This window comes from Aedes albopictus, chromosome 2 (assembly GCF_035046485.1).
Source record: "Aedes albopictus strain Foshan chromosome 2, AalbF5, whole genome shotgun sequence".
NCBI lineage: Eukaryota > Metazoa > Arthropoda > Insecta > Diptera > Culicidae > Aedes > Aedes albopictus.
This window is the reverse complement of record NC_085137.1, coordinates 221,541,118-221,562,974: the sequence shown is the minus strand read 5'-3', so window position 1 is coordinate 221,562,974 and position 21,857 is coordinate 221,541,118. Positions and strand designations below refer to the sequence as shown.

Genomic DNA, 21,857 nt, shown 5'->3' with positions numbered 1-21,857 from the left:
CACTTCCCAGAGAATTGTGGGCTAAGAAATATCCTAAAGCCTGGAAGTTCAAAATTAAGTATTATAAAATTATGCCTACAATCTGTAGTTTTTTTTTCTCTATTTTTGGCAAGTTTTTGTTTAATGCTGGTTCTTTACTTCCAGTCCGAATGGCCCGTTGGTTGCAGATAAGCATTAATAGTAAAATTTAAAGGAATTTGCTCGTCCTTACTAGTTTTTTGTTTTGTTTTAAGTGTTTCCTCTTTTATCATTTACAAAAGTTGATTGAAGTTTTTAATAATAATCGAATGTAATTCTTTGCAAGTGAATGATCTCATCAATATAGCCCACTGTTGTAGGCATGATTGTCCCATGTTGTATACGAACCTCTTTGTACATGGGACAAATATGCGTAGAACTCACAAAATCTTAAATTTTATTTAAAGTTAATGTATGTTTTCTAAAGTTACCTGCTTGAAGTTACTGAAAACTCCTTTCACCATTACTGTAACCGCTTCTGTTGCCAAATATCGAGTATCGTTTTTTTCAATTTTCCTATCAAGGCCGTCGTCCGGAAAACAAAAAAACTCGTCACTTTTCGCGATGTAACTCAGCGATGGCTTCACCTTCATGCCGTCTATAGCCAAAATTACTGCACGTTCTTGCTCGGTAAATCCTTTAACGTTTGCTTTGACTTGTTCAAGGATGGCTTTATTCAATCCAGGGCCGATATGGACATCTTTCGTCCAACGTTTTATTGTCCTTTTGACTGGCAAGCAAATCACCTTCGATTTCTTCATCATGCGGTACACACGAGGTCCGCATAGATAGGAGGACAAGGCGAACTTCCTGAGCTCTGCATTGTACCGCCTTGCTTTTGGTTTTTTCGTTGCATTACTCAGGCTATTCCAGATAGCCGGGTTTTGCTCAAGGTTTGCCAAAAGCATTTGCTCACGTCGGGTTTTTTTTCGGACATGTTTGAGATTTTTGTCCAGGCTCGCAATCTTTTTCCGCAGAGATTTTATCATCATGAGCCGCCTATCGCATTTTCTTTGACTGGCGCGAAGTTTTTCTTTCAATTCCTTCACTTCTTCTTTATGTTTCAGTTTCTTCTCTCTTTCTATTTTTAACAAGGTTTTCAATGAAACAATTGTTGCTTCTTTTGAGGCCGTTTTTTGATGCACGTCGACAGACTCGGAAATGCCATCTGCTGCAGTGTTCCAGTTTTCCTCGGAATGTGGATGCTCCAGCAATAGTTTGTTGCTTCCGTCCATTCGAATGGTCTGTCCATCGAATAGTTCTCCGAGACCAGTGATATTGTTGGTTTCGCATGAATTTGTAAATGTACCCGTCGCTAGGGATTCCCACAGCACTATGTCATCTGCGTCTACATCTCTCGGGCTGTTCATGGTGTCAGGGAAGTTCATCGATTGAATATGCGACATCGATAGCCCAATATCTGGATGCACGAGCGACAGTTGATCCTCTCCATCATCACAGCGGTCCAGATCCAGGTATTCAACATTACAGTAATGCGGAGTTCCTTCTGGCACCAAATTTTGGGCTGAGCGATCTTGGCACTGGCAGTCGATTTCCGTTGTGCCATTTACGAGTAAAGATGGAATCGCCCCAACTTTGAGGCTGTAATAAAAGAAAAGTTTGCAATTTGAGATATCAATCTGAAGCAGTGTTTATCTTACCCTCTATCTCGCCGTGTTGGATCACGTAAGGATTCGGAAGAAAAATGATCCGAGCAGATGATTTTTCTCTGAAGAGCATTATATCCAGATTCCCGAAGTAATCTGTGGAGATCCGGCGAACGGCAAAATTTCACCCACAACCTGCATCTGTAAAATGAAGTAGCAAGAAAATGAGCAAATATTTCTATATATTCACGAACGCATACATGCCTTTCAATGTCGTTAACTGGAAACTTATAAAAGGATTTATCTAAGTTTCGCACAGTATTGCTTAAACAAGAAATAACTTCACAAAATCGACCCATCGCGATATCGAAAGCACCGAATCGCTGCAATGTTTGTTTACAAATGCACTGATGAAAGTGGTCGCTGGATTGAATGTCACTGTTGCGTCAAACTTACCAGTTTGACATTTGCGGCCACTCGCATTTTGAAACGACCGTTACATATTTTCGGTTATCGTCCGGATTCAAGAGTCACGTCAGTTCGTCGGTGTTTTAATCATCACCTGCGTTTTTCATGAAAAATGTAATGGTTGCATAGCTTATTGGAAAACGTCCATAAATTAGGGAGGTCATACAAAAAAAAATAACAGTTTTCTCTGTCCGAAACATAGGTCCGGTAAAAGATCCGGATCCAATCCTCTATTTACACAGGGTCAAATAAATATGTCAAAAAAGAAACCAATGCTCAAACATCTTGTACGACTCCATCGAATTCTCAAACAAATGTTTCTTGAGTTCTTGTCAAATGTTTGAACCTGTATACTACCGTTCTATGCCTAATTGCCCCATGTTATATGGGAATCCCATGTAACATGGGACAATTATGCGTAGAACGGCCGTATACTTGATGCCTATAACAATCAGTCTTATTCTGCGCGGCGTGTAAGGTGAGACGGGCGGTTTCGTCTCACGTGACGTGAGACGACTAATGCAAATCAAATGAGATCGAGTCGACTTTTGTCACCTCATACGACTCGTCTCACCTTACACGCCGCGCAGAATAAGCCTGAATAAATAATTATTGGCGATTAAAAGTAGAGGTTATGTTCGGAAAATTTGTATGTTTGAAAGGGACCAGTCCCCTTCCAGCTAAATCATCATTTTTTTGGCAAATTTATTGATAAAACGAATTTTCTATCCCGTTCCCACTAAAATGATTATGAAACGATTCAATCATCAAAACACCGACGAACTGACGTGACTCTTGAATCCGGACGATAACCGAAAATATGTAACGGTCGTTTCAAAATGCGAGTGGCCGCAAATGTTAAACTGGTAACATAAAGTATTTTTTTAAATTCGTTGATTTTTAAAAAAAGTTTCTGATTTATAGAAACCTAAATAGCTATGTATAATGCATTGGAAAAGCGAAAAAATTTTTAGTTCAGCAGATTTTTACAAAAATAGTCCACATTTTTATACGACACATGCTAATGATGAGTAAAACAAATATCACTTTTTTTTAACGATTTTGCATAGTTTTCGATTTGAGTATTTGATATTTAAATGCCAAAGAGCTTCTTTACCAAATTCAATAGATGGAGCTAGTGTTCCAACGTATTTTATTTTGAATTTTTGGATGTTTTCTGCGGAGCTACTTGTTCTAGCCACCACGTCAGTTTGTCGGTGATTAAAAGTCGGACTAATGGTATTCGGGCTAAACGTAAAGAGCCCATAGTTTTTTTTTTTTCTCTCCCTTATTGGCACAGACCTACTGGTCCATATTGACCAATCCAAATTCCTATGTGGTAGTGGTTTGTGTTCAGATTTCCCGTGTTAATCTATCTGTAAGAACTTTGTAAACATCTTTTGTTCTCACGTATATGGATAGGCTTGCATTAGGTTTCGTGAGACATTTTTTGGACAACTCAATATCGAGCCCATAGTTTTCTGATGGCGCATGAACACTCAGAAATAAATCAAAACTAAATAGTTTAAATCCCACGCTAAAATGCTATTCGCCTGGTTGACCCCAGGCTCGGTTTATATGCAGGCTATACAGGCTCAGTATAACTTCGATATACACGTAGTCTAGTATAAGGGAGCTATACCTAAGCTAGTATAACCAGGATTTACTGAAACTAGTTTAGTTTTGATAGATTTGGTTTGTTTTTGTTTATAGAATGATAAGAAAGGAAGAAAAATAACGAAAATCAAACATTTTGTATATTTAAAATAATTTCACATAAAACGTTATCTACACTCGGATCCAATACACATTTGCATACGTACTATCCAAAGCACTATACACTAGAATTGTCCTTGAATCTGATTTTTCGATTCATGTCTGATCCTGGCATTGACATGCACTTCCTGTCGCATCTCCTCCGGGTTGTAATTTTCGTGGAAACCAGTTAAAAGAGCATCCGACCTTGAGCAGATTCGTGGTCTAGTCCTGGGGAAGCCTTGGGGGAAGTCATCATTTGCGGTTCCGAACGGTGATGGATGGTTGTCCCTGCAAGGATGGTAAACGATGAAAATGAACTTTTTGAACGCCCTTACATTGAAAGCTATTTATTACTTACATTATTTTGCTGATGGTCGCTGGTGGAGTCCGTCGAAAATCAAAATATTTAACAAGAGCCAGGTCCGCTGACGTGAACAGTTGATGGAGGCTAGTTAAGAACTTGTTTTTCTTTTACTTGATTTGGACTTTATGTCTCACGCAATTATGAATTCAATACAATGAGAAAAAATGTTTGCGATAACGTTTTAATCCTGATTTCAATTAGTTTCGCGGTTGAACTAGAAATTATCGAAGATGGCGGAGGTAACGACTTTTTTCGACGAAGGCGGTTGAAGTAGACATACAAAAAATCGAGCAAAAAATATTTTTACTTTATTTGGAAATACATAGTATAACTTTCAAATCTACAACAGTATTTTTACTATACTGAGCTAAGTATATATGCATGGTATGACAAAAAGGATTAAGTTTAAAACTTTCTTTGATTACAAATGCTTGAGAAGTGCATTTTTAAACCAAATCCGGCAACACTGTACACCGGGAGCCGATGGTTCGAATTTTTGACATTTCTTTCGAAACGTCAATCGTCAGCCGAAAACACAAACACGCACGGGGCACGCTGTTTCACATTTTTTTCCGCACTGCTCGTGAATTTTTCTCGTATTTTGTGCAATTTCCATCGGCAGTGACGATAATTTCCGTTAAAAACACGCCAAAAGTGAACGATCATTCTTCGGAAAACTATAAATTGATTACATAGGACCGGAGAACCGCGTGAGGAGATGGCCGATGTCGATGATCTGTTCAACTTGTTCGACGCCGACAACGACGATGAGGACGACGCAGGCAATGTGCCCATCGTGGTGGAGGAAACCGACGACGGCAAATCCGAGTCGCACCGGAAGGATTCTCCGGCGCTGGCTAAGGAGTAAGTTACCTAAATGAATTCTTAACATTTTTAGTCACTTAACTTAAACGTTTTATTTTCGTCACAGAGAGCCATCTGGAACAAAGCGGGAATTAGAAGATGTCGAAAATGATGATGATGAGGACTTGGAGTCCAGTAAGCGAGCAAAAGTGGAATCGCTTTTGGATGACATCAAGTAAGAATAGGTTAAAATTTGATCATTGAAGAGTAGCTTATCGATTTATTTTCAATTTTAAGCTTGGATAACATCGAGTCCCGGATCAAGGTGCACACCATCCAGTCACCGGAAGCTTGTACACATGAAGTAGCCGTGTACCCTGACCATAAGTACATGCCACTGGTTCCCCCTAGCGGCAAGCCGGCCAAGGAGTACCCCTTCGTGCTAGATCCCTTCCAAAAGGAGGCAATCCTGTGCATTGAGAATCAGCAATCGGTTCTGGTATCGGCTCATACATCGGCCGGAAAAACGGTCGTGGCGGAGTACGCAATTGCCAAATCGCTCGCCGCCAAGCAACGTGTCATCTATACAACTCCCATCAAGGCCCTGTCCAATCAGAAGTATCGAGAGTTTCACGAGGAGTTCAAAGATGTTGGATTGGTCACCGGAGACGTAACCATCAATCCGTCCGCGTCCTGTTTGATCATGACCACGGAAATTTTGAGGAACATGCTCTACCGGGGCTCAGAAATTATGCGTGAAGTTGGATGGGTCATTTTCGATGAAATCCATTACATGAGAGACAAGGAGCGCGGAGTGGTCTGGGAGGAAACGCTTATCCTCTTGCCGGATAACGTGCATTACGTGTTCCTTTCGGCCACCATTCCCAACGCTCGGCAATTCGCTGAATGGGTTTGCCACATTCATAAGCAGCCGTGTCATGTGGTGTACACGGATTATCGTCCGACGCCACTGCAGCACTATTTGTTTCCGGTCGGAGGCGACGGAATCCACCTGGTTGTAGATGAAAAGGGCCAATTCAAGGACGACAATTTCAATACAGCGATGGCTGTGCTGCAAAACGCCGGAGATGCTGCCAAAGGGGACCAGAAGGGCAAGAAAGGAGGTTTGAAGGCAACCAATTCGGGCGAGACGAACATTTTCAAAATCGTAAAAATGATCATGGAGAGGAACTTTGCTCCGGTTATTATTTTCTCCTTCAGTAAGAAGGACTGCGAGATTTATGCGATGCAGATGTCCAAGTTGGATTTTAATTCGACGACGGAGAAAAAGCTGGTAGACGAAGTTTTCAACAATGCCATGGATGTGCTGAGCGAGGAAGATCGACAGTTGCCTCAGGTGAGTTTGGAGAATATTTAAAATGGTATCAATTGATTATTCCCGTAATATTTCCTCGAAGAGTGTAACTTCTCTTCTTTTAGTCGGTGGGCTTGATCTACATATATTCCAGGGAGCATTTGTTTTAGGCACATTGTTGATGTGCTTCCCAGTTATTATCGAATTTTTATTTTCTACTGTTGGGGGGATATACCACTGCAACGATTAATTTAATCTTGGTGTAATCCTTTTATCATAGGAGTTGCTAAAGTGTAAAATCAATGACACAATGACAGTCAAAACTAAAATTATGAAATACAGTAAGGTCCCGATTTTGTCAGCCCCATTTCACGACAAACTTTTTGTACTCGTTATCGGACGGTGAAAATTTAACCAATTCATCCATGTTTATCACCAAACTAGAAAAAGCTTGAAAACTAATGGTCACAGGGTGACTAAGTATTATCGGCTGGTTTGTTCTCTTCGTCATGAGGGGTTTTATCAGCCATACATACATACATTTATTTGCTCAACATCACATTTGAGACAAGACATAATCAATAATAATAGTACGCCACAATACTCTGTTTGTGGCTGCCGCTCTTCATCCTCGGTCGCGCCCAATGTTCGCCAGGTCACGCTCCACCTGGTCCGCTCATCGTGCTCTCTGCGCTCCACTCCTTTTTGTACCAATCGGATCAATGACAAACACCAGCTTTGCAAGGTTGTCCGGCATTCTTGCAGCATGCCCTGCCCACCGTATCCTTCCGGCTTTGGCCACCTTCTGGATGCTGGGTTCGCCGTAAAGTGCAGCGAGCTCGTGGTTCATCCTTCTCCGCTACACGCCGTTCTCATGCACGCTGCCGAAGATCGTCCTTAGCACGTGTCGCTCGAAAACTCCGAGTGCTTGCAGATCCACCTCGAGCATGGTCCATGTCTCGTGTCCGTAGAGGACCACCGGTCTTTTTAGCTTTTTGGACATGGTGTATTTGGTGCGTGGGTGAATCTTTTTCGACCGCAGTTTCTTCTGTAGCCCGTTAGTAGGCCCGACTTCCACTGACGATGCGCCTCCGAATTTCACGGCTCACATTGTTGTCAGCCGTCAGTAAGGATCCGAGGTAGACGAATTCCTCCACCACCTCGAATCCCCGTCTATCGTAACATTACTACCCAGACGGATCCGGTCGTGTTCGGTTCCGCCTTCCAGCATGTACTTTGTTTTTGAGGCATTCACCACCAGCTCGACCTTTGCTGCTTCGCGTTTCAAGCGTGTGTACAGCTCTGCCACCGTTCGAAATTTTCTGACGATAATGTCCATGTCGTCCGCAAAGCACACAAATTGAGCGAATTTTGTGGAAATCGTTCCCCGGTTGTTGAGCCCGGCTCGTTGCATCACATCTTCCAGAGCAAAGTTGAAGAGTAGGCATGAGAGTCCATCGCCTTGTCGCAGTCCCCGACGAGATTCGAATGAACTGGATAGTTCAACTGAAACCCTTACGCAGTTTTGCACACCGTCCATCGTTGCTTTAATCAGTCTAGTCAGATTCCCAGGAAAGCCGTTTTCGTCCATGATTCTCCATAGCTCTGCGCGGTCGATACTGTCGTATGCCGCCTTGAAGTCGATGAACAGGTGATGCGTAGAGACCTGGTATTCACGGCATTTCTGGAGGATTTGCCGTACGGTGAAGATCTGGTCCGTTGTCCACCGGCCGTCGATGAAGCCGGCTTGATAACTTCCCACGAACTCATTTGTTTTAGGCGACCGACGACGGAAGATGATCTGGGATGGCACTTTGTAGGCAGCATTCAAAATAGTGATCGCCCTGAAGTTCTCACATTCCAAATGGTCGCCTTTCTTGTGAATGTGGCAGATTACCCCTTCCATCCACTCCTCCGGTAGCTGTTAGGTTTCCCAGATCCTGACTATCAGCCGGTGCAGATATGTGGCCAATTTTTCTGGGCCCATCTTGATGAGTTCAGCTGCGATACCATCCTTACCAACTGCTTTGTTGGTTTTGAGCTGGTGAATGGCTCCACGCCGTTCAGGTGCTGATCGAAGTGCTGCTTCCACCTTTCGATCACCTCACGTCCCTCCGTCAAGGTATAGTGACCAGATATGTTTTGCTCTGATGCGGGACACAGTTTTACTAAACCAGGATGTCGACTACCTGGAAAGCCAGGGACTATTAGGGAATTTATTTCTGGGCTTGGAAAATCAGAGAAAGTCAGAGAATTTCACAAGAAATTTGGTTGATGATCAGGGAACTTTTTCACGACACTTAGGGAACAAAGTATTAAATCTCAACAAGGAAATTATGGAATTTGGAAAACTAGCTTAAGATTTTTTTCTTCTAAATGTCTGAGTTTTTTTCATGGAAAATTTCTGCCAAAACATTGAAGAGATAGCTGGAGAAAATTCAGGAATGAGTTTTTGACAAAACTATGGGAATTTTTTAGTTGCATTCAAATGTAAAGTACTGGTGGAGTACTGAAGAACATTTTCCAAAACATTTCTTGGAATGTATTCTGAAACAATTCTCCAATATTTTCATCACAAATATGAAGTGTATATCTATCAAACTTTATAAGAATATACGTTCCTAAAAAGATATTTGTTTCCTGGAATTCTTTCAATTTGTCAATTCTATAGAAATCCTTCGATCATTTCCAGGGTGTCTACTACCTGAAAAAAAACCTGGAAAACCGGGAATCCTCAGGGAATTTTATTTAACAGGGAAAAACCGGGAATCCTCAGGGAATACCTTGAGTACTCAGGGAAATTTTACTCCGATAAAAAAAAAAACCCGATTTAATCCACCTATGGTGAACAGAACCCTTCTTACACTTATTAAAATTATTGTTGTATTATTTGTATTTAACATATTTGTTTTGTGGAATTGACCAAAAGTTCTAGAAAATATTGTGGATTTGGCATCTAGTGGATTGGTTTCCAAAATAGCATCATGGACCATGGACTAAACTACCAGAAATGCCAGACACTTCCTAGAGTCTTGTATGGAATGTTTAAAAATAGCTTACATATTCTGGAATTTTGTATCTTTTATTAACTGCTAAAAGATCTTGAAACGATTAACAAATGGGTAAGAAAATCAACGAGATACACTTTGTCTATATCAGTCAATTAAGGACAGACTTGTTAGAATCCCAAAATGGCCGCCACAATGACCGACTTTAATACCTATTCACGATTTCGAGCGCACAAATCTCTTCGTAAACAAAACCAGCGCACCTGATCTTCTTATTTTAAGCTTTTTACAAGTGAGCAAGAACAGAATAATCGAATACACTGTTGTTTGATGCTTGCCTCTTGAGATTTGTGCGTCTGAAGTTCTGATGCACTGTTAAAGCGGGACTTCAAGACGTTTGTCCTTAAAGTAGCTCCGAAGTACTTGATATTCATGGTTATGGTGTAAAAACGACAAAAATGATATATCTACTAAGTTAATCAGTTTTGGCATTAGCTAGTTATTTTGGCTGTCTGGTTCTTCAAAGCTTTCATTTAACATATTGTTAGTTTCCATAAAATTCCTGTGTATTTGTAATTTGTTATTTATAATTTTGTTGAAAACAATAACCTGCTAGTATACACTTTGTATGAGGTCAGCATCATTTATTGAAAAATAATTTCCCATAGACTGGTCAAAAACAAATGCAAGATAACAAGTGAATATAATAAAAAAAAGAATTTATTGAAATACTCTTCGTAAGATATCTCAGTAATCAAATGTCGAATCGAAATAAAATTTCCAAATCGGTTGACAGACGGCTGAGATATTTATTATGGTACCCTTGGTCAAAAATCTCTCAAAAAGTTAACCTGTATTACTCCCAAGTACTCTTTGAAAGATATCTCAGTAACCAAATGTCCAATCCTAATGAAATTGTATAGGGTTCTACCAGAATGTTGTAGCTTTTATTTGGTGCCAGGATAACCGAAATCGGTTGACAGACGGCTAAGATATTTATTATGATACTTTTGGTCAAAAATCTCAAAAGGTTTAGTTGTATAAATCCGAAGTACTCTTCGAAAGATATCTCTGTAACCAAATGTCCAATCGAAATAAAATTTCCGGGCGATCTACTAGGATGCTGTTGCTTTCATTTGGTGCCAAGAGAACCCAAATCGATTGACAAACGGTCGAAATATTTATTATGATACACTTGGTCAAAAATCTTAAAAAGTTTAGAAGTATGACTCATAAGTACTCTTCGAGAGATATCTCGGTAACCAAACGTCCAATCGAATAAAAATTCAATAGCGTTCTACTAGGATGTAGTAGCTTTCATTTGCTTCCAAAAGAACTCAAATCGGTTGACAGACGGCTGAGAAACGTGCGTGACTTTTTTTGTAACGCACATACACACATACACACATACACACACACACATACAGACATTTGCTCAGTTCGTCGAGCTGAGTTCATTGGTATATGAGACTCGGCCCTCCGGGCCTCGGATCGAAAGTCGGTTTTTCGAGCGATATTTATACCCTTCTTATGGGTGTAAGAAGGGTAAAAAGGCTTTTCCTACATACATTCAATGATATTTTTGCTACTGTTTATTAAGCTCAAATATTACAAAGAGATAGTAGCTTTTATGTATTTGATGCAATTGCATTTTCATGTATAACTAACTTGTGTAACCAAATATGATCATAAAAAATCTGTTGACAAACGGCTGAGAAATGTATTATGATACATTTTATCAAAAATCTCTCAAAAGCGTAAATTTCATTACTCCTTAGTACTCGTGGAAAGATATCTCAGAAACAAAATGTCCAAACGGCATGAAATTTAATAGAATACTACTTGGATGCTGTAGCTTTCATTTGATGCTGAGAGAACTCAAATCGATTGACACACGGCTGATTCATTTATTATGAAGCATTTTGTCAAAGACCTCTTAAAAAGTTAAGTTGTATTACTCCAAAGTACTCCCCGAAAGATATCTCGGTTACAAAATGTCCAATCGGAATGAAATTCAAAAGCGTTCTTATAGGGTGCAGTAGCTTTCGTTTCGAGCCTTAAGAACCCGATTCGGTTGATAGACGGCTGAGAAATTTATGGTGATACACTTTGTCAAAAATATCTAAAATAATTAAGTTGTACTACTCCCTAGCACTCTTTGAAAGATATCGCGGTAACCGAACGTCCAATCAAAAAAAAAAATTCAATAGCGTTCTACTAGGATGTAGTAGCTTTCGTTTGGGGCCTTAAGAACCTAAATCGGTTGATAGACGGCTGAGAAATTTATGGTGATACACTTTGTCAAAAATATCTAAAATAATTAAGTTGTACTACTCCCTAGCACTCTTTGAAAGATATCTCGGTAACCGAACGTCCAATCAAAATAAAATTCAATAGCGTTCTACTAGGATGTAGTAGCTTTCATTTGCTTCCAAGAGAACTCAAATCGGTCAACAGACGGCTGAGAACCGTGAGTGAAATTTTTTTGTAACATACATACACACACACATACACACACACACACGCACATACAGACATTTGCTCAATTCGTCGAGCTGAGTTGATTGGTATATGTGACTCGGCCCTGCGGGCCTCGGATCGAAAGTCGGTTTTCCAAGCGGTATTTATACCCTTCTTATGGGTGTAAGAAGGGTAAAAACATTTGGTCGGACATTGCAGGTTTTTTATTCATAAAAACCTGGTAATCAAAATCCATATAGAAATTTCACTACAAGGATTTTTTCCAAAAATTCCGTCTGCGTTTCTTTTTGGAACTTTTTAAGAAATACCTCTTGGAATGTCTCCCAGGTTTTCTTATAAAATTCCTTCCGTATTTTCACGCTATTTTTCTTGGTATTCCTTTTTGATTTTTTTCCGGAAAGGTATACTTCCGGATTCCTTCCAGGAATCCTGAATTCCAACCGATTACTCCTGGAGTTTTTCACGAGGATGCTATTTCTTCCCGGTGTTGCTCCCGGAGTTCCCCCAGTGTTTTGCTCAAAGAAATCTTCGTAGGATTTCTACCAGAATGTATCTCAGATTTTCTATAAGAATTTCTGTCGTGATAAATCGTGGAATTTCTTTCGGGATTCCTCATGGTGATTTTACGCGATTCCTACCGGTGTTCCTCTTGGGACTTCCCCAAAACATCTCCCCAGAATTTCTGTCAGAGTTGCTAGAGGAGTTATTCCTGGGATTTTTACAAAAGCGCCTCCAAGGGTTTCTGAAGGATTTTTCACGAATTTTCTGCAAGAGTTCCTCAAAAGATGTCTTTCATTTATTTCCTGTGATATCTTTAAACAATTTCTGTAGACTTTCTTCGAGATACCCATCCTGGTCTCCTACAGGAATTTTAGCTTAAAAGTTATCGCGAGGTTTATTTTGAAGTTTTAACTGAGATTTCTCTCGGTGTATCTCCTGGAAATTCTCTCAGAAGATTCCTTCCGTAATGGTCATGAGATGTCTCTCAGAGTTTTTCTGAATTTACTCTGGACTTTCGCTTAAGATTTTTTTTTTTCAGAGTGCTTTCGGGATTTCCACAGGAGTTATTGTTTATTTTTCCCATAGAATTCTTCTCTTGAATTCTTTCAGAGCCAGGCTGTTCCTGAGATTGTTTTTACAAATATTCTATGCCTTAATCCCAAAACTCTTCCCGGCATCTTTACCAGAAATTCTCCCGAGATTCTGAATACTCCTTTAGGGATTTCTCCCAAAGTTATTGCAGGGATTCTTCTACCGGCTATATCTATCTCCTGAGATAACTTACTAAATACCTTATAAGATATTCCTGGAGACATTTTCGAGGGAATTCAAATAAAATCTTGCGTGAAACTCCGCAAAGTCTCATTGAAGAAATCTCGACAGGAACTTCAGGAAAAACCTGACAAAATATGAGACATCTCGAAAAAGTTCTAGGTCGTAATATATTACTATAGTAATCCCGAGAAGAAATATTAAGGACATCCAAGGAGGAATTCTGAAAACCTCATAGTATCCTGAAAGCAGTTACGAACAAAATTCCGCGAGGAAAACAAGAGAAATATCGGAAAACTATCGGTAAAAATCCCGACATAAACTATTGTATAGCTATCCCGGAAAACCACTAAAAAAGACACGAACACTTTCTTCAGCCAGCGGCTCTACCGACTGAACGAAACTTAACACGGAGTGGCTACGAATAAGAAGCTATTCTCGCGAAAAAAATCATAGCTCGGAGCGGGGGAATCGAACCCTCACTCATCCGGATGGCTACGAGGCTCGACCAATGATATTCTTGAAGAAATTTTGATTAGTTTTGGATGGATCTTCAGGAGAAATCCAGCGAGAATCTCTGGAAGTATCTATATCGGGAAACCTTTGCAAGAAACATCGAGACGTACTCTAACAGATATCTCGTGAAAGAATCCTGCGGGAATCCAGGAAGCAACTTTGGAAGAAATTCCAGGAACCACGCTCAGAAATCTTAAAAAAAATTTTTGAAGGGTGGGGGAACTTATTTTCGGCAGTTTTGTTCTCTTCGTCATGCGTGGTTTTTTGAAACCTGTTGAGCTCAGAGTTGGAATCAAATCCAGGGCTGTTACAACAGTCGCGGATTTCGCGGTTTTCGCGAAAATCGCGATTTTCGCGGATTTGTCGCGGATTTATGTGCCACGACGCGCATTTTGCGGATCCTTGATATTTGGTCGCGGTTTTCGCGGTTTTGTCTAATTTAAGTCGCGCATTTCGCGGATGCCTATCTGTATGGCAGTTGTAACTTACTTTAAAACCATTTTTAATTTCTCTTAAACTTATTTCCATCGAAGCTTCTGTCAAACGTCATCTTTTGCAGCTTCTAAGTTTCTGTTTCAAGAAAGTTTTGAAAACTACAAAATATATTGAAAGCCGCAAATGCAAATTTCTCCAACAAATCAAATGTTTTTTAAATGGAATGACAGTAGATATCACGATCACGAATGTTTGCGAAGCAAAGGTCATGCAATTTTGTTAAACCGATCTTATATCTTCGTAAGAAAAACCATATGAAAAGATTGATGATTTCTCTAAAATTTCTCTAGATTCTGATGGTATTTTCCAAATTGGTTGAAATTCTCTGCTAAGATATCGCAACTCAGTTTTTTGTCTTGTACCTACACAGGCTTATATTTAGGATTGAGATCTTTCAATTCGGTTCTCTGCTCCACTATGGGTGATCAGAACTAAACATTCCAATTTTGAAAAATAGATTATACCGAAATTTTCGTAGAAACAAGGACAAGCACAGATTTACTTATAAATGCTTCATTTCAATTCATGTCAGTTTATAGAATATTCATAGTTTAATCTCGTAAATTGATTAACAGTAGAAGCTTTTGTCATATTTATTTTTAAACTATTCGCAAAAAATACTCATTTCCGTGTCTTGTTTTTTTTTTCTGCACTCTCTTATTAATCGTGCTGAAAAAATCAGCCTTTTGCAACTCGTTACATAAATTGCTATTCATTCCGGGATTCAGCATCAGATATTTGTTTCCAAAACTGATTGTGGGAAGAATCTTATCAACAAATTACATATTGCTAAAACTCACCTTTCATGTTTTTTTTCACTTCGATAAGCGTAGGAAAACTCTGATGGTCTACTTCAAAGGTTATCACAACTTTACAATTATATTTTCTCCTGTGACTAAAATAGCTCGGCTCATAATTCCTTTTTGTAGGAAATGGTTCTTCTTGTCCAGCATCGTCGTTATTTATATCTGGTTAACCAAGGTTAAAAAACGTTGCCCTTATTCAAACTATGAAGTATTTCTTAAGAATAAGATCACTCGAATACAAAGATGATCGCCTTGCAGTTTACTTGAATCTGCCTCACAAAATTAAATTAATCTGAAAATGAAACTCGTCGATTGTACATATTATTTTTCTTATAACTTGGACTAATGAAACCAAATCATTGTGCTTCCTTTTTCTGGAGCAACGTATGGTTGTTCAATGGCCCTGAGTCATTGGGCGGAATCCGCTTCGATTTATGTTGCTCTGTAAAATGCAACTGAGCGAATTTTTGGTCACTCGAATCACTTCAAACTGGAATGTACTTCCCCCTAAAAGCCAACCCAAGCTGCTCGTCATGATAAACCCCAAGAAAATCCAACAACTATTTGGTCTCAACATCTACACCGATCTAATAGCTGGACACTGCCCCTGCAGATACTATTTACAAAAGATCGAAGTAATCCTAATTGTCGCTTCTGTGACGAGGAGACAGAAACATCAGAACATATCCTCTGCTATTGCAGTGCACTCATCTATCGTAGGTTCAAGGCTCTTGAAAAACCCTTCTTAGGGATTGCTGTCATATGAGTCTTATTCCCCAAGAACGTGATTGGCTTTATAAAGCTAGTCTCACCAGAATGGAGGAACACACTGTTATTCATCAATAAGCTGGTCTTGAGTTCAATCGATACTAAGGTATCAGCAACAAACATGTTACTGAGATACTTCGCAGAAAAATGGTTTATCACAAAATAATTTTAAAATCTGGTATCAGGTCCAGATACAGTTGTTCCTGAAGCTTCGGGAATTTCGATACGTTTTCTGTAATAACCCAAACAAAGGTTGACAAAAAATGTGGCCCTAATGAAAAATCATTAAAAATTTAATAGGATCTACGACACTAATTTTAAAAACATGTAATTATTCAGTACAAAATCTGGTTCAATATTTATGTTCGTGTCGGGGATTGGTTTCTCGAGTCGCGGATTTTATTTCCGAAGTCGCGAATTTCGCGGATGATATTTTGGAAATTTTGTAACAGCCCTGCAAATCCTTCCCAACCAAACTGAATACATATGATCAAGTTTCAGGCACTTTGGCCTACACAAACCCCTCATGACGAAGAGAACAAACCTATCGATGATACCCTAAGTCACCCTTCATAATTTTTAGAAAATTTGGGTTATTTTTTTTTAATTATAAACTTTCAAAATTTCATCTGGAAAATCCTGGAAAACTCAGGGAATTTTAATTTGAGTTATGAGTAGACACCCTGATTTCCGAAAACCCCCGGGAAAATCTGACAAGGGGAATCCTAACCTCCCACGAATCAAGTGGCCATTTAGGCATGTTTCTCTTAGGAGTTTATCTGACGGGTTCTAACAAATATTTCTACAAGAAAGCCCTGTGGATTGTTACTGGAAATTCATTTGAAATTTTTGAAAAAAAAAATGAACAAAAGTTCTGGTGAGACATTTTTAAAATCACTTGCAGAGAATCAAAAATGTTGAGTCAGCTCTCAATTAATCCACTTCAGTGTGAAGTGCTTATGAAAATTAAATTTTACCTTCATCCTTCTCCCAACAACTCTGCCTTTACTTTATACAATGTCAGATTTAAATCCTCAAAATACTTAAAACAATAATTGTAAGCCTGGTTAAATTTTGTTTTTGCTATTTACATTTGTCTAAAAATTGATTTTCAGAAGAACAGAAACAGTTCAACATGTTTGTCAAGAAAATGACATTTTAGCCGATTGTTGAAATCCAAGACATTTCCGGGACACTTTGCAGTGCGGGACGACTAGCTTGAATCCGGGGCTGTCCCGCACAATCCGGGACGTCTGGTCACTTTTCAAGAGGCCTCCGTCTTTATCCCTGCATATTTCGGCTCGCGGCACGAAGCCTGTCGGGGTTATTGGAAAGAATAGAGGAAAAGTAATCAACTAAAACCCCTCTCCCCCAAAACTCGTCTCGTATCTTTAAAAATTATACCAAAGGAATTTCAATTTTAGGTGGAAAACGTGCTTCCCTTGCTGCGCCGAGGAATCGGAATCCATCACGGTGGCCTGCTGCCGATCCTGAAGGAAACCATCGAAATTCTGTTCGGCGAAGGATTGATCAAAGCGTTGTTCGCTACGGAGACGTTCGCCATGGGCCTGAACATGCCGGCCCGTACGGTTCTGTTCACCGGTCCTCGGAAATTTGACGGTAAGGACTTCCGTTGGGTGACATCCGGTGAGTACATTCAAATGTCCGGTCGTGCCGGTCGGCGTGGTTTGGACGACAAAGGTATCGTAATTCTGATGATTGACGAGGCGGTTTCGCCGGCGGTGGGGAAAGAGATTGTGCAGGGCAAACCGGATCCCATCAATTCGGCGTTCCATTTGACTTATAACATGGTGTTGAATCTGCTGAGAGTGGAGGAAATCAATCCGGAGTACATGTTGGAACGATCATTTTTCCAGTTCCAAAATCAGTCATCTATTCCGGAAATTTACAAAAAGGTGCAGCAAAAGCAGAAAGAACTTGAGGGCGTTCACATCAAAGATGAACAATCGATCGTATCCTACCACCACATTAGAGATCAACTGGACACTCTGGGAAAACAATTCAGGGACTACATAACGAGGCCCACCTATTTGGTTCCTTTCCTGCAGCCAGGTCGAATGATTAAAATTCAGTCGGATGCCGGAGAATTTGAGTGGGGTATTATCGTAAACTTCAAAAAAGAAACCGTTGACGCTAAGGCTAATCCTTTGAAAGCCGAAACAAAAGTCATCATCGACGTCCTTCTACATGTCGACGATGGTTTCGAGAAGGAGGGTGTCCCCAAACCATGTCCCGCAAACAAACGCGGTTCTGTCGAGGTCGTACCGGTCCTTCATACCCTCGTACATCGGGTAAGCTCGCTCCGAGTCTACTATCCCAATGACCTGCGACCAGCGGACAATCGCCGATCTGTGCTGAAGACCATCAACGAAGTCAAGAAACGGTTTCCCGATGGACCGCCACTGCTCAACCCGATCAACGACATGCACATCAAAGAGAAAGACTTCCAAACCATCGTGGACATGATTGACAAGTTCGAGAAGCGTCTGTTCTCCCATCCACTTCACGAATCTCCAGATCTTGACAAGCTCTACACAAAGTACATGGAAAAGCTAGAACTGGAACGTCAATTGAAGCAGGAGAAGAATGCCTTCCGGGAAGCGAAGAGCCTGCTCCACATGGATGAACTGAAACACCGAAAACGGGTGCTCCGTCGACTGGGCTACTGTACGACCGCAGATGTCATCGAGTTTAAGGGACGTGTCGCCTGTGAGCTGAGTTGTGCCGATGAACTTCTACTCACCGAAATGATCTTCAACGGAACCTTCACCAATTTGACGACCGCTCAGGCGTGTGCCCTCCTTTCATGCTTCGTGTGCGACGAAAAGAGTGCGGAAGTTCCGGCCGCCACAGAAGAGCTTTCCGGACCGCTCCGGCAGATGCAGGACCTCGCCCGGCGGATAGCCAAGGTATCGAACGAGTGCAAGGTGGAGCTGGACGAAGAACGGTACGTGGAATCGTTCAAACCTTTCCTGATGGACGTAGTGCTGGCGTGGTGCAAGGGGTCCTCCTTTCTGCAGCTGTGTAAAATGACGGACATTTTCGAGGGGTCCATTATCCGGTGTATGCGGCGTCTGGAGGAACTGTTGCGGCAAATGGTTCAAGCGTCGAAAACGATCGGTAATACTGATTTGGAGAACAAATTCTCCGAAGCGATTCGGCTTCTCAAGAGGGACATTGTATTTGCTGCTTCACTGTATTTGTAATGGAAGAAAAGATAGTTTCTTTCTGACATGGATTAAGTTTTAGACTATAATTGAAGAAATTGATGATAACATAATAAAATAAATTAGTATACCTCGGAGAAACTGTCGCTCAGTACTTTTTTATTATGATGACCTACCCGACCTACATTATAATTAATGATGGTCAAGGTGAGCAATATTCATACATTAAGTTGATTATTACGCAAGAGAAATATTTGTTATTTATTTTACACACATATACGATAGATTGAAGTACAACTAATCATCTGGGTCTATAATCAAATTTACATCTAATAAGTTTGTTACATTCAAATCTAATGTTGCATTCAACGAAGTTAACATTTGATTTTCGCCAAAATTCTCCCTTTTTTGCTGTAACCGTCGTTTTTTATAATCTTTATAAACGCGGTGATTTTTTACGTTTTTATCTGAGTATGCGTCCTGGTTTACATGATTTATACTTACTTATATTCTATATGACCGATAGACTCTAATTCTAATTAGACGTAGAATTTTCTGTGGATTCCTCATTCTCTGATGTTTGGGCTCTTTTCCGCTGCGATCGGGGTATTCCTGAATCCGGGGACATGTAGGAAGAATTTCGTCTTACCAGCCTCTCAATGGCATCGGGTTGTGCCGAATGTTGATTGAGAATTTCGCCACCCAGGCTGAGTATTCCGATTTTGTAGTTTCTTTTCTGCACGTCGGACATCCGCTTCAGGTCTGGCAGTAAACTCATTAGAAAAAGAACATCACTATCCCTGTAGTCGACGAGGTCTTGCGATGGGCGAGGTCTACTGCTTTCCTCTTGGTCAGCGTGTTTTCGTTGACACATTCCAGAGCTATTCAATCGTCGGTGCTTGTCTTGCATTGTTACGAAATCTGGATCGTAAGACGCTACCCGTTTATTTGAACTATGTTTGCGTTCTGCATCGTGCATATGATATGACTCGTATCGGTCATGACCCAATCGATCATTGCGATCCGCTTCGCTAGGAGCTCTAGTTGGATATTTCAATTCAATGTCATTTGCTTCTGGTTCCTCTCCTTCTACGGGTCTGTCCGGAATTGAGGAATCGATTTCCAAGAATCGTGAAATGTGATCTTCAAATGGTGTGTCGTCGTCTTCTCCCAACTTTTTAGTTTTTGTGAAAGGAAGCAAAAATTCCAAATGTTCTGCCAAGTAATAGGGACGCTTATGGTTTTCGACGGGATCTGACGACGTATAGCTTCTCAAATGCTTAGTGAACCTTCCTCGCAAGTTCCTCCACCTGGCTTTGCATTCTTTCACAGTCACTAAAAGCAGAAAAAAGTATTGTTAAAATCCAACCCTGCGCAACATATCACAATCATTCCCACCAGTTGGGCCAATAGTCCGCGCGATTGTACCCCAAGCTTGGTCTTGGACATGTCCGCGATAGTAATCATCGGTGGTTGTATCATAAAGGCAGGGCTGTGCCTCGACAAGCTTCACAAAGCTTATGTTGAATTCGGATACGTCTTGCATGTCTAAACGCTTGAGGAATTTACAGAGATTCAAACAATTCGCAAGAATGTTATTAAATATCTAGCACTAATTTCAATCATATATATACACCATATAAGATAAATATTGACTGGAAGTTTAAATTGTTGTGTACACTGTCTGTGTCTCTGATTCGTATACAAACAAGAAATCAAACAAAAAATCTTTAAACTTGATGTTTTTATCCTTTTGTATCCAATTTCTTGTATGCAAGTAAGTATAGGGTAAACTTACGATATGTGAAACTAGATTCTATGCATCACCCTATCATGGGCGAAACTACGGACTTTTGCCAGGGGGTGCCCTTCAAACAAATATTCATTAGTTCATCCATTTTGAATTCATCGCCCATATTTACAGCAAGGCATTCAAATTCTAGGGGTGCCTGGCACCCCCAGTAGTTTCGCCTATGGTTAAGATCCGTGGCATTTTTTGAAACAGTATAGAATCCTGGTCATGTAGGTAATCCTTATCTCCTCGTCGAAATAAAAATAACTAGGACAAAAAGTCAAAAATACAAGTGGTCAAAAAGTCAAAAGGTCGAAATGAAAATATAACTAGGACAAAAGGTCGGAAGGTTGTAATAAAAAATTACTAGGACAAAACGTCGAAAGAAAGAAGGTTGAAAGGACAAAAGCTCAAAGGCTGTAGCTAGTAATACATCTGAAAGAACTAGTATTCGTTAGGTTCAAGAAGCGGATTTCAAATATATTCATGTATCGTGAGGTCGCCATTCACCGCTCATTTAACGGCATTTTCGTAAAGTTTAGGACATTAAAAATCGACATTGGCGAAAATTGCACATTAATTTTCGTCAACAACTCAATAATTATGTTGTTATTATAGAAAAAATATAAAACGATCGTAGAATATGTTTAAAACCGAAAAAAATAAAATTAAAATGTGTTGTCTCTTGGCTCCTATTACCGTTCATGCATCCATTCACCGCTCACTGGATCTGGAGGGGAGGGGAGTGATGACTAAGGGGCCGTCCATTAATTACGTAAGGGTTTATGGGGGGAGGGGGGTCTGAGAAATCTTACGTGCCATACAAATTTTTTTGGGTTCTCATACAAAAAATCTTACAAGGGGGGGAGGGGGTGTCGGAAAATCGCTAAAATTCCCTTACGTAATTAATTGACAGCCCCTAAGAATGATTACGCTTTTATTTACTCACACGCTATCTACATCCAGCATTATTAAAGACCATCAAATACAACTAACTCTTTGATCCTTAAAAATAAAATAAAGGCAAAAAACGATCGTGAAAAACATACAGTATGATCCATAAAAAAATGCGAAAGTTTTCGAAGATATTGCTCACGTGCTTCCAATCGATGAACTTTGCATTTTTCTATTGGATAATATAGTCAAGGTACTAATTTATCAACGGCATAGGAACATTTACTGATTTGAATCATAAAG

At 40.1% G+C, this 21,857-nt stretch overlaps 3 protein-coding genes and 1 long non-coding RNA gene across 4 annotated transcripts; 1 reads left to right on the top strand and 3 right to left on the bottom strand.

Moving 5' to 3' along the window:
* Window positions 1-877: 877 nt before the first annotated feature.
* On the bottom strand, window positions 878-2,142 carry LOC134286365 (uncharacterized). Its single transcript, XM_062847977.1, has 3 exons — window positions 1,680-2,142; window positions 935-1,620; window positions 878-882 (listed from the first exon to the last, which is right to left on the bottom strand). Exons 1-3 carry the CDS (start codon window positions 1,982-1,984, stop codon window positions 878-880), a joined length of 996 nt encoding a protein of 331 aa, XP_062703961.1. The 5' UTR covers window positions 1,985-2,142.
* A 1,686-nt stretch (window positions 2,143-3,828) lies between these two features.
* Window positions 3,829-4,615, bottom strand: LOC134287920 (uncharacterized). The gene is made up of 2 exons (XR_009997639.1): window positions 4,210-4,615; window positions 3,829-4,139 (listed from the first exon to the last, which is right to left on the bottom strand). It is a non-coding gene; the product is annotated as an uncharacterized LOC134287920 (long non-coding RNA).
* A 141-nt stretch (window positions 4,616-4,756) lies between these two features.
* Window positions 4,757-19,009, top strand: LOC134287918 (exosome RNA helicase MTR4). Its single transcript, XM_062851162.1, has 4 exons — window positions 4,757-5,079; window positions 5,147-5,254; window positions 5,317-6,376; window positions 17,105-19,009. The coding sequence occupies exons 1-4, from the start codon at window positions 4,934-4,936 to the stop codon at window positions 18,905-18,907; spliced, it is 3,117 nt and encodes a 1,038-aa protein (XP_062707146.1). The 5' UTR covers window positions 4,757-4,933; the 3' UTR covers window positions 18,908-19,009.
* Window positions 18,984-20,608, bottom strand: LOC134287919 (uncharacterized). The gene is made up of 2 exons (XM_062851163.1): window positions 20,267-20,608; window positions 18,984-20,203 (listed from the first exon to the last, which is right to left on the bottom strand). Exons 1-2 carry the CDS (start codon window positions 20,412-20,414, stop codon window positions 19,404-19,406), a joined length of 948 nt encoding a protein of 315 aa, XP_062707147.1. The 5' UTR covers window positions 20,415-20,608; the 3' UTR covers window positions 18,984-19,403.
* Between the last annotated feature and the right edge of the window lie 1,249 nt (window positions 20,609-21,857).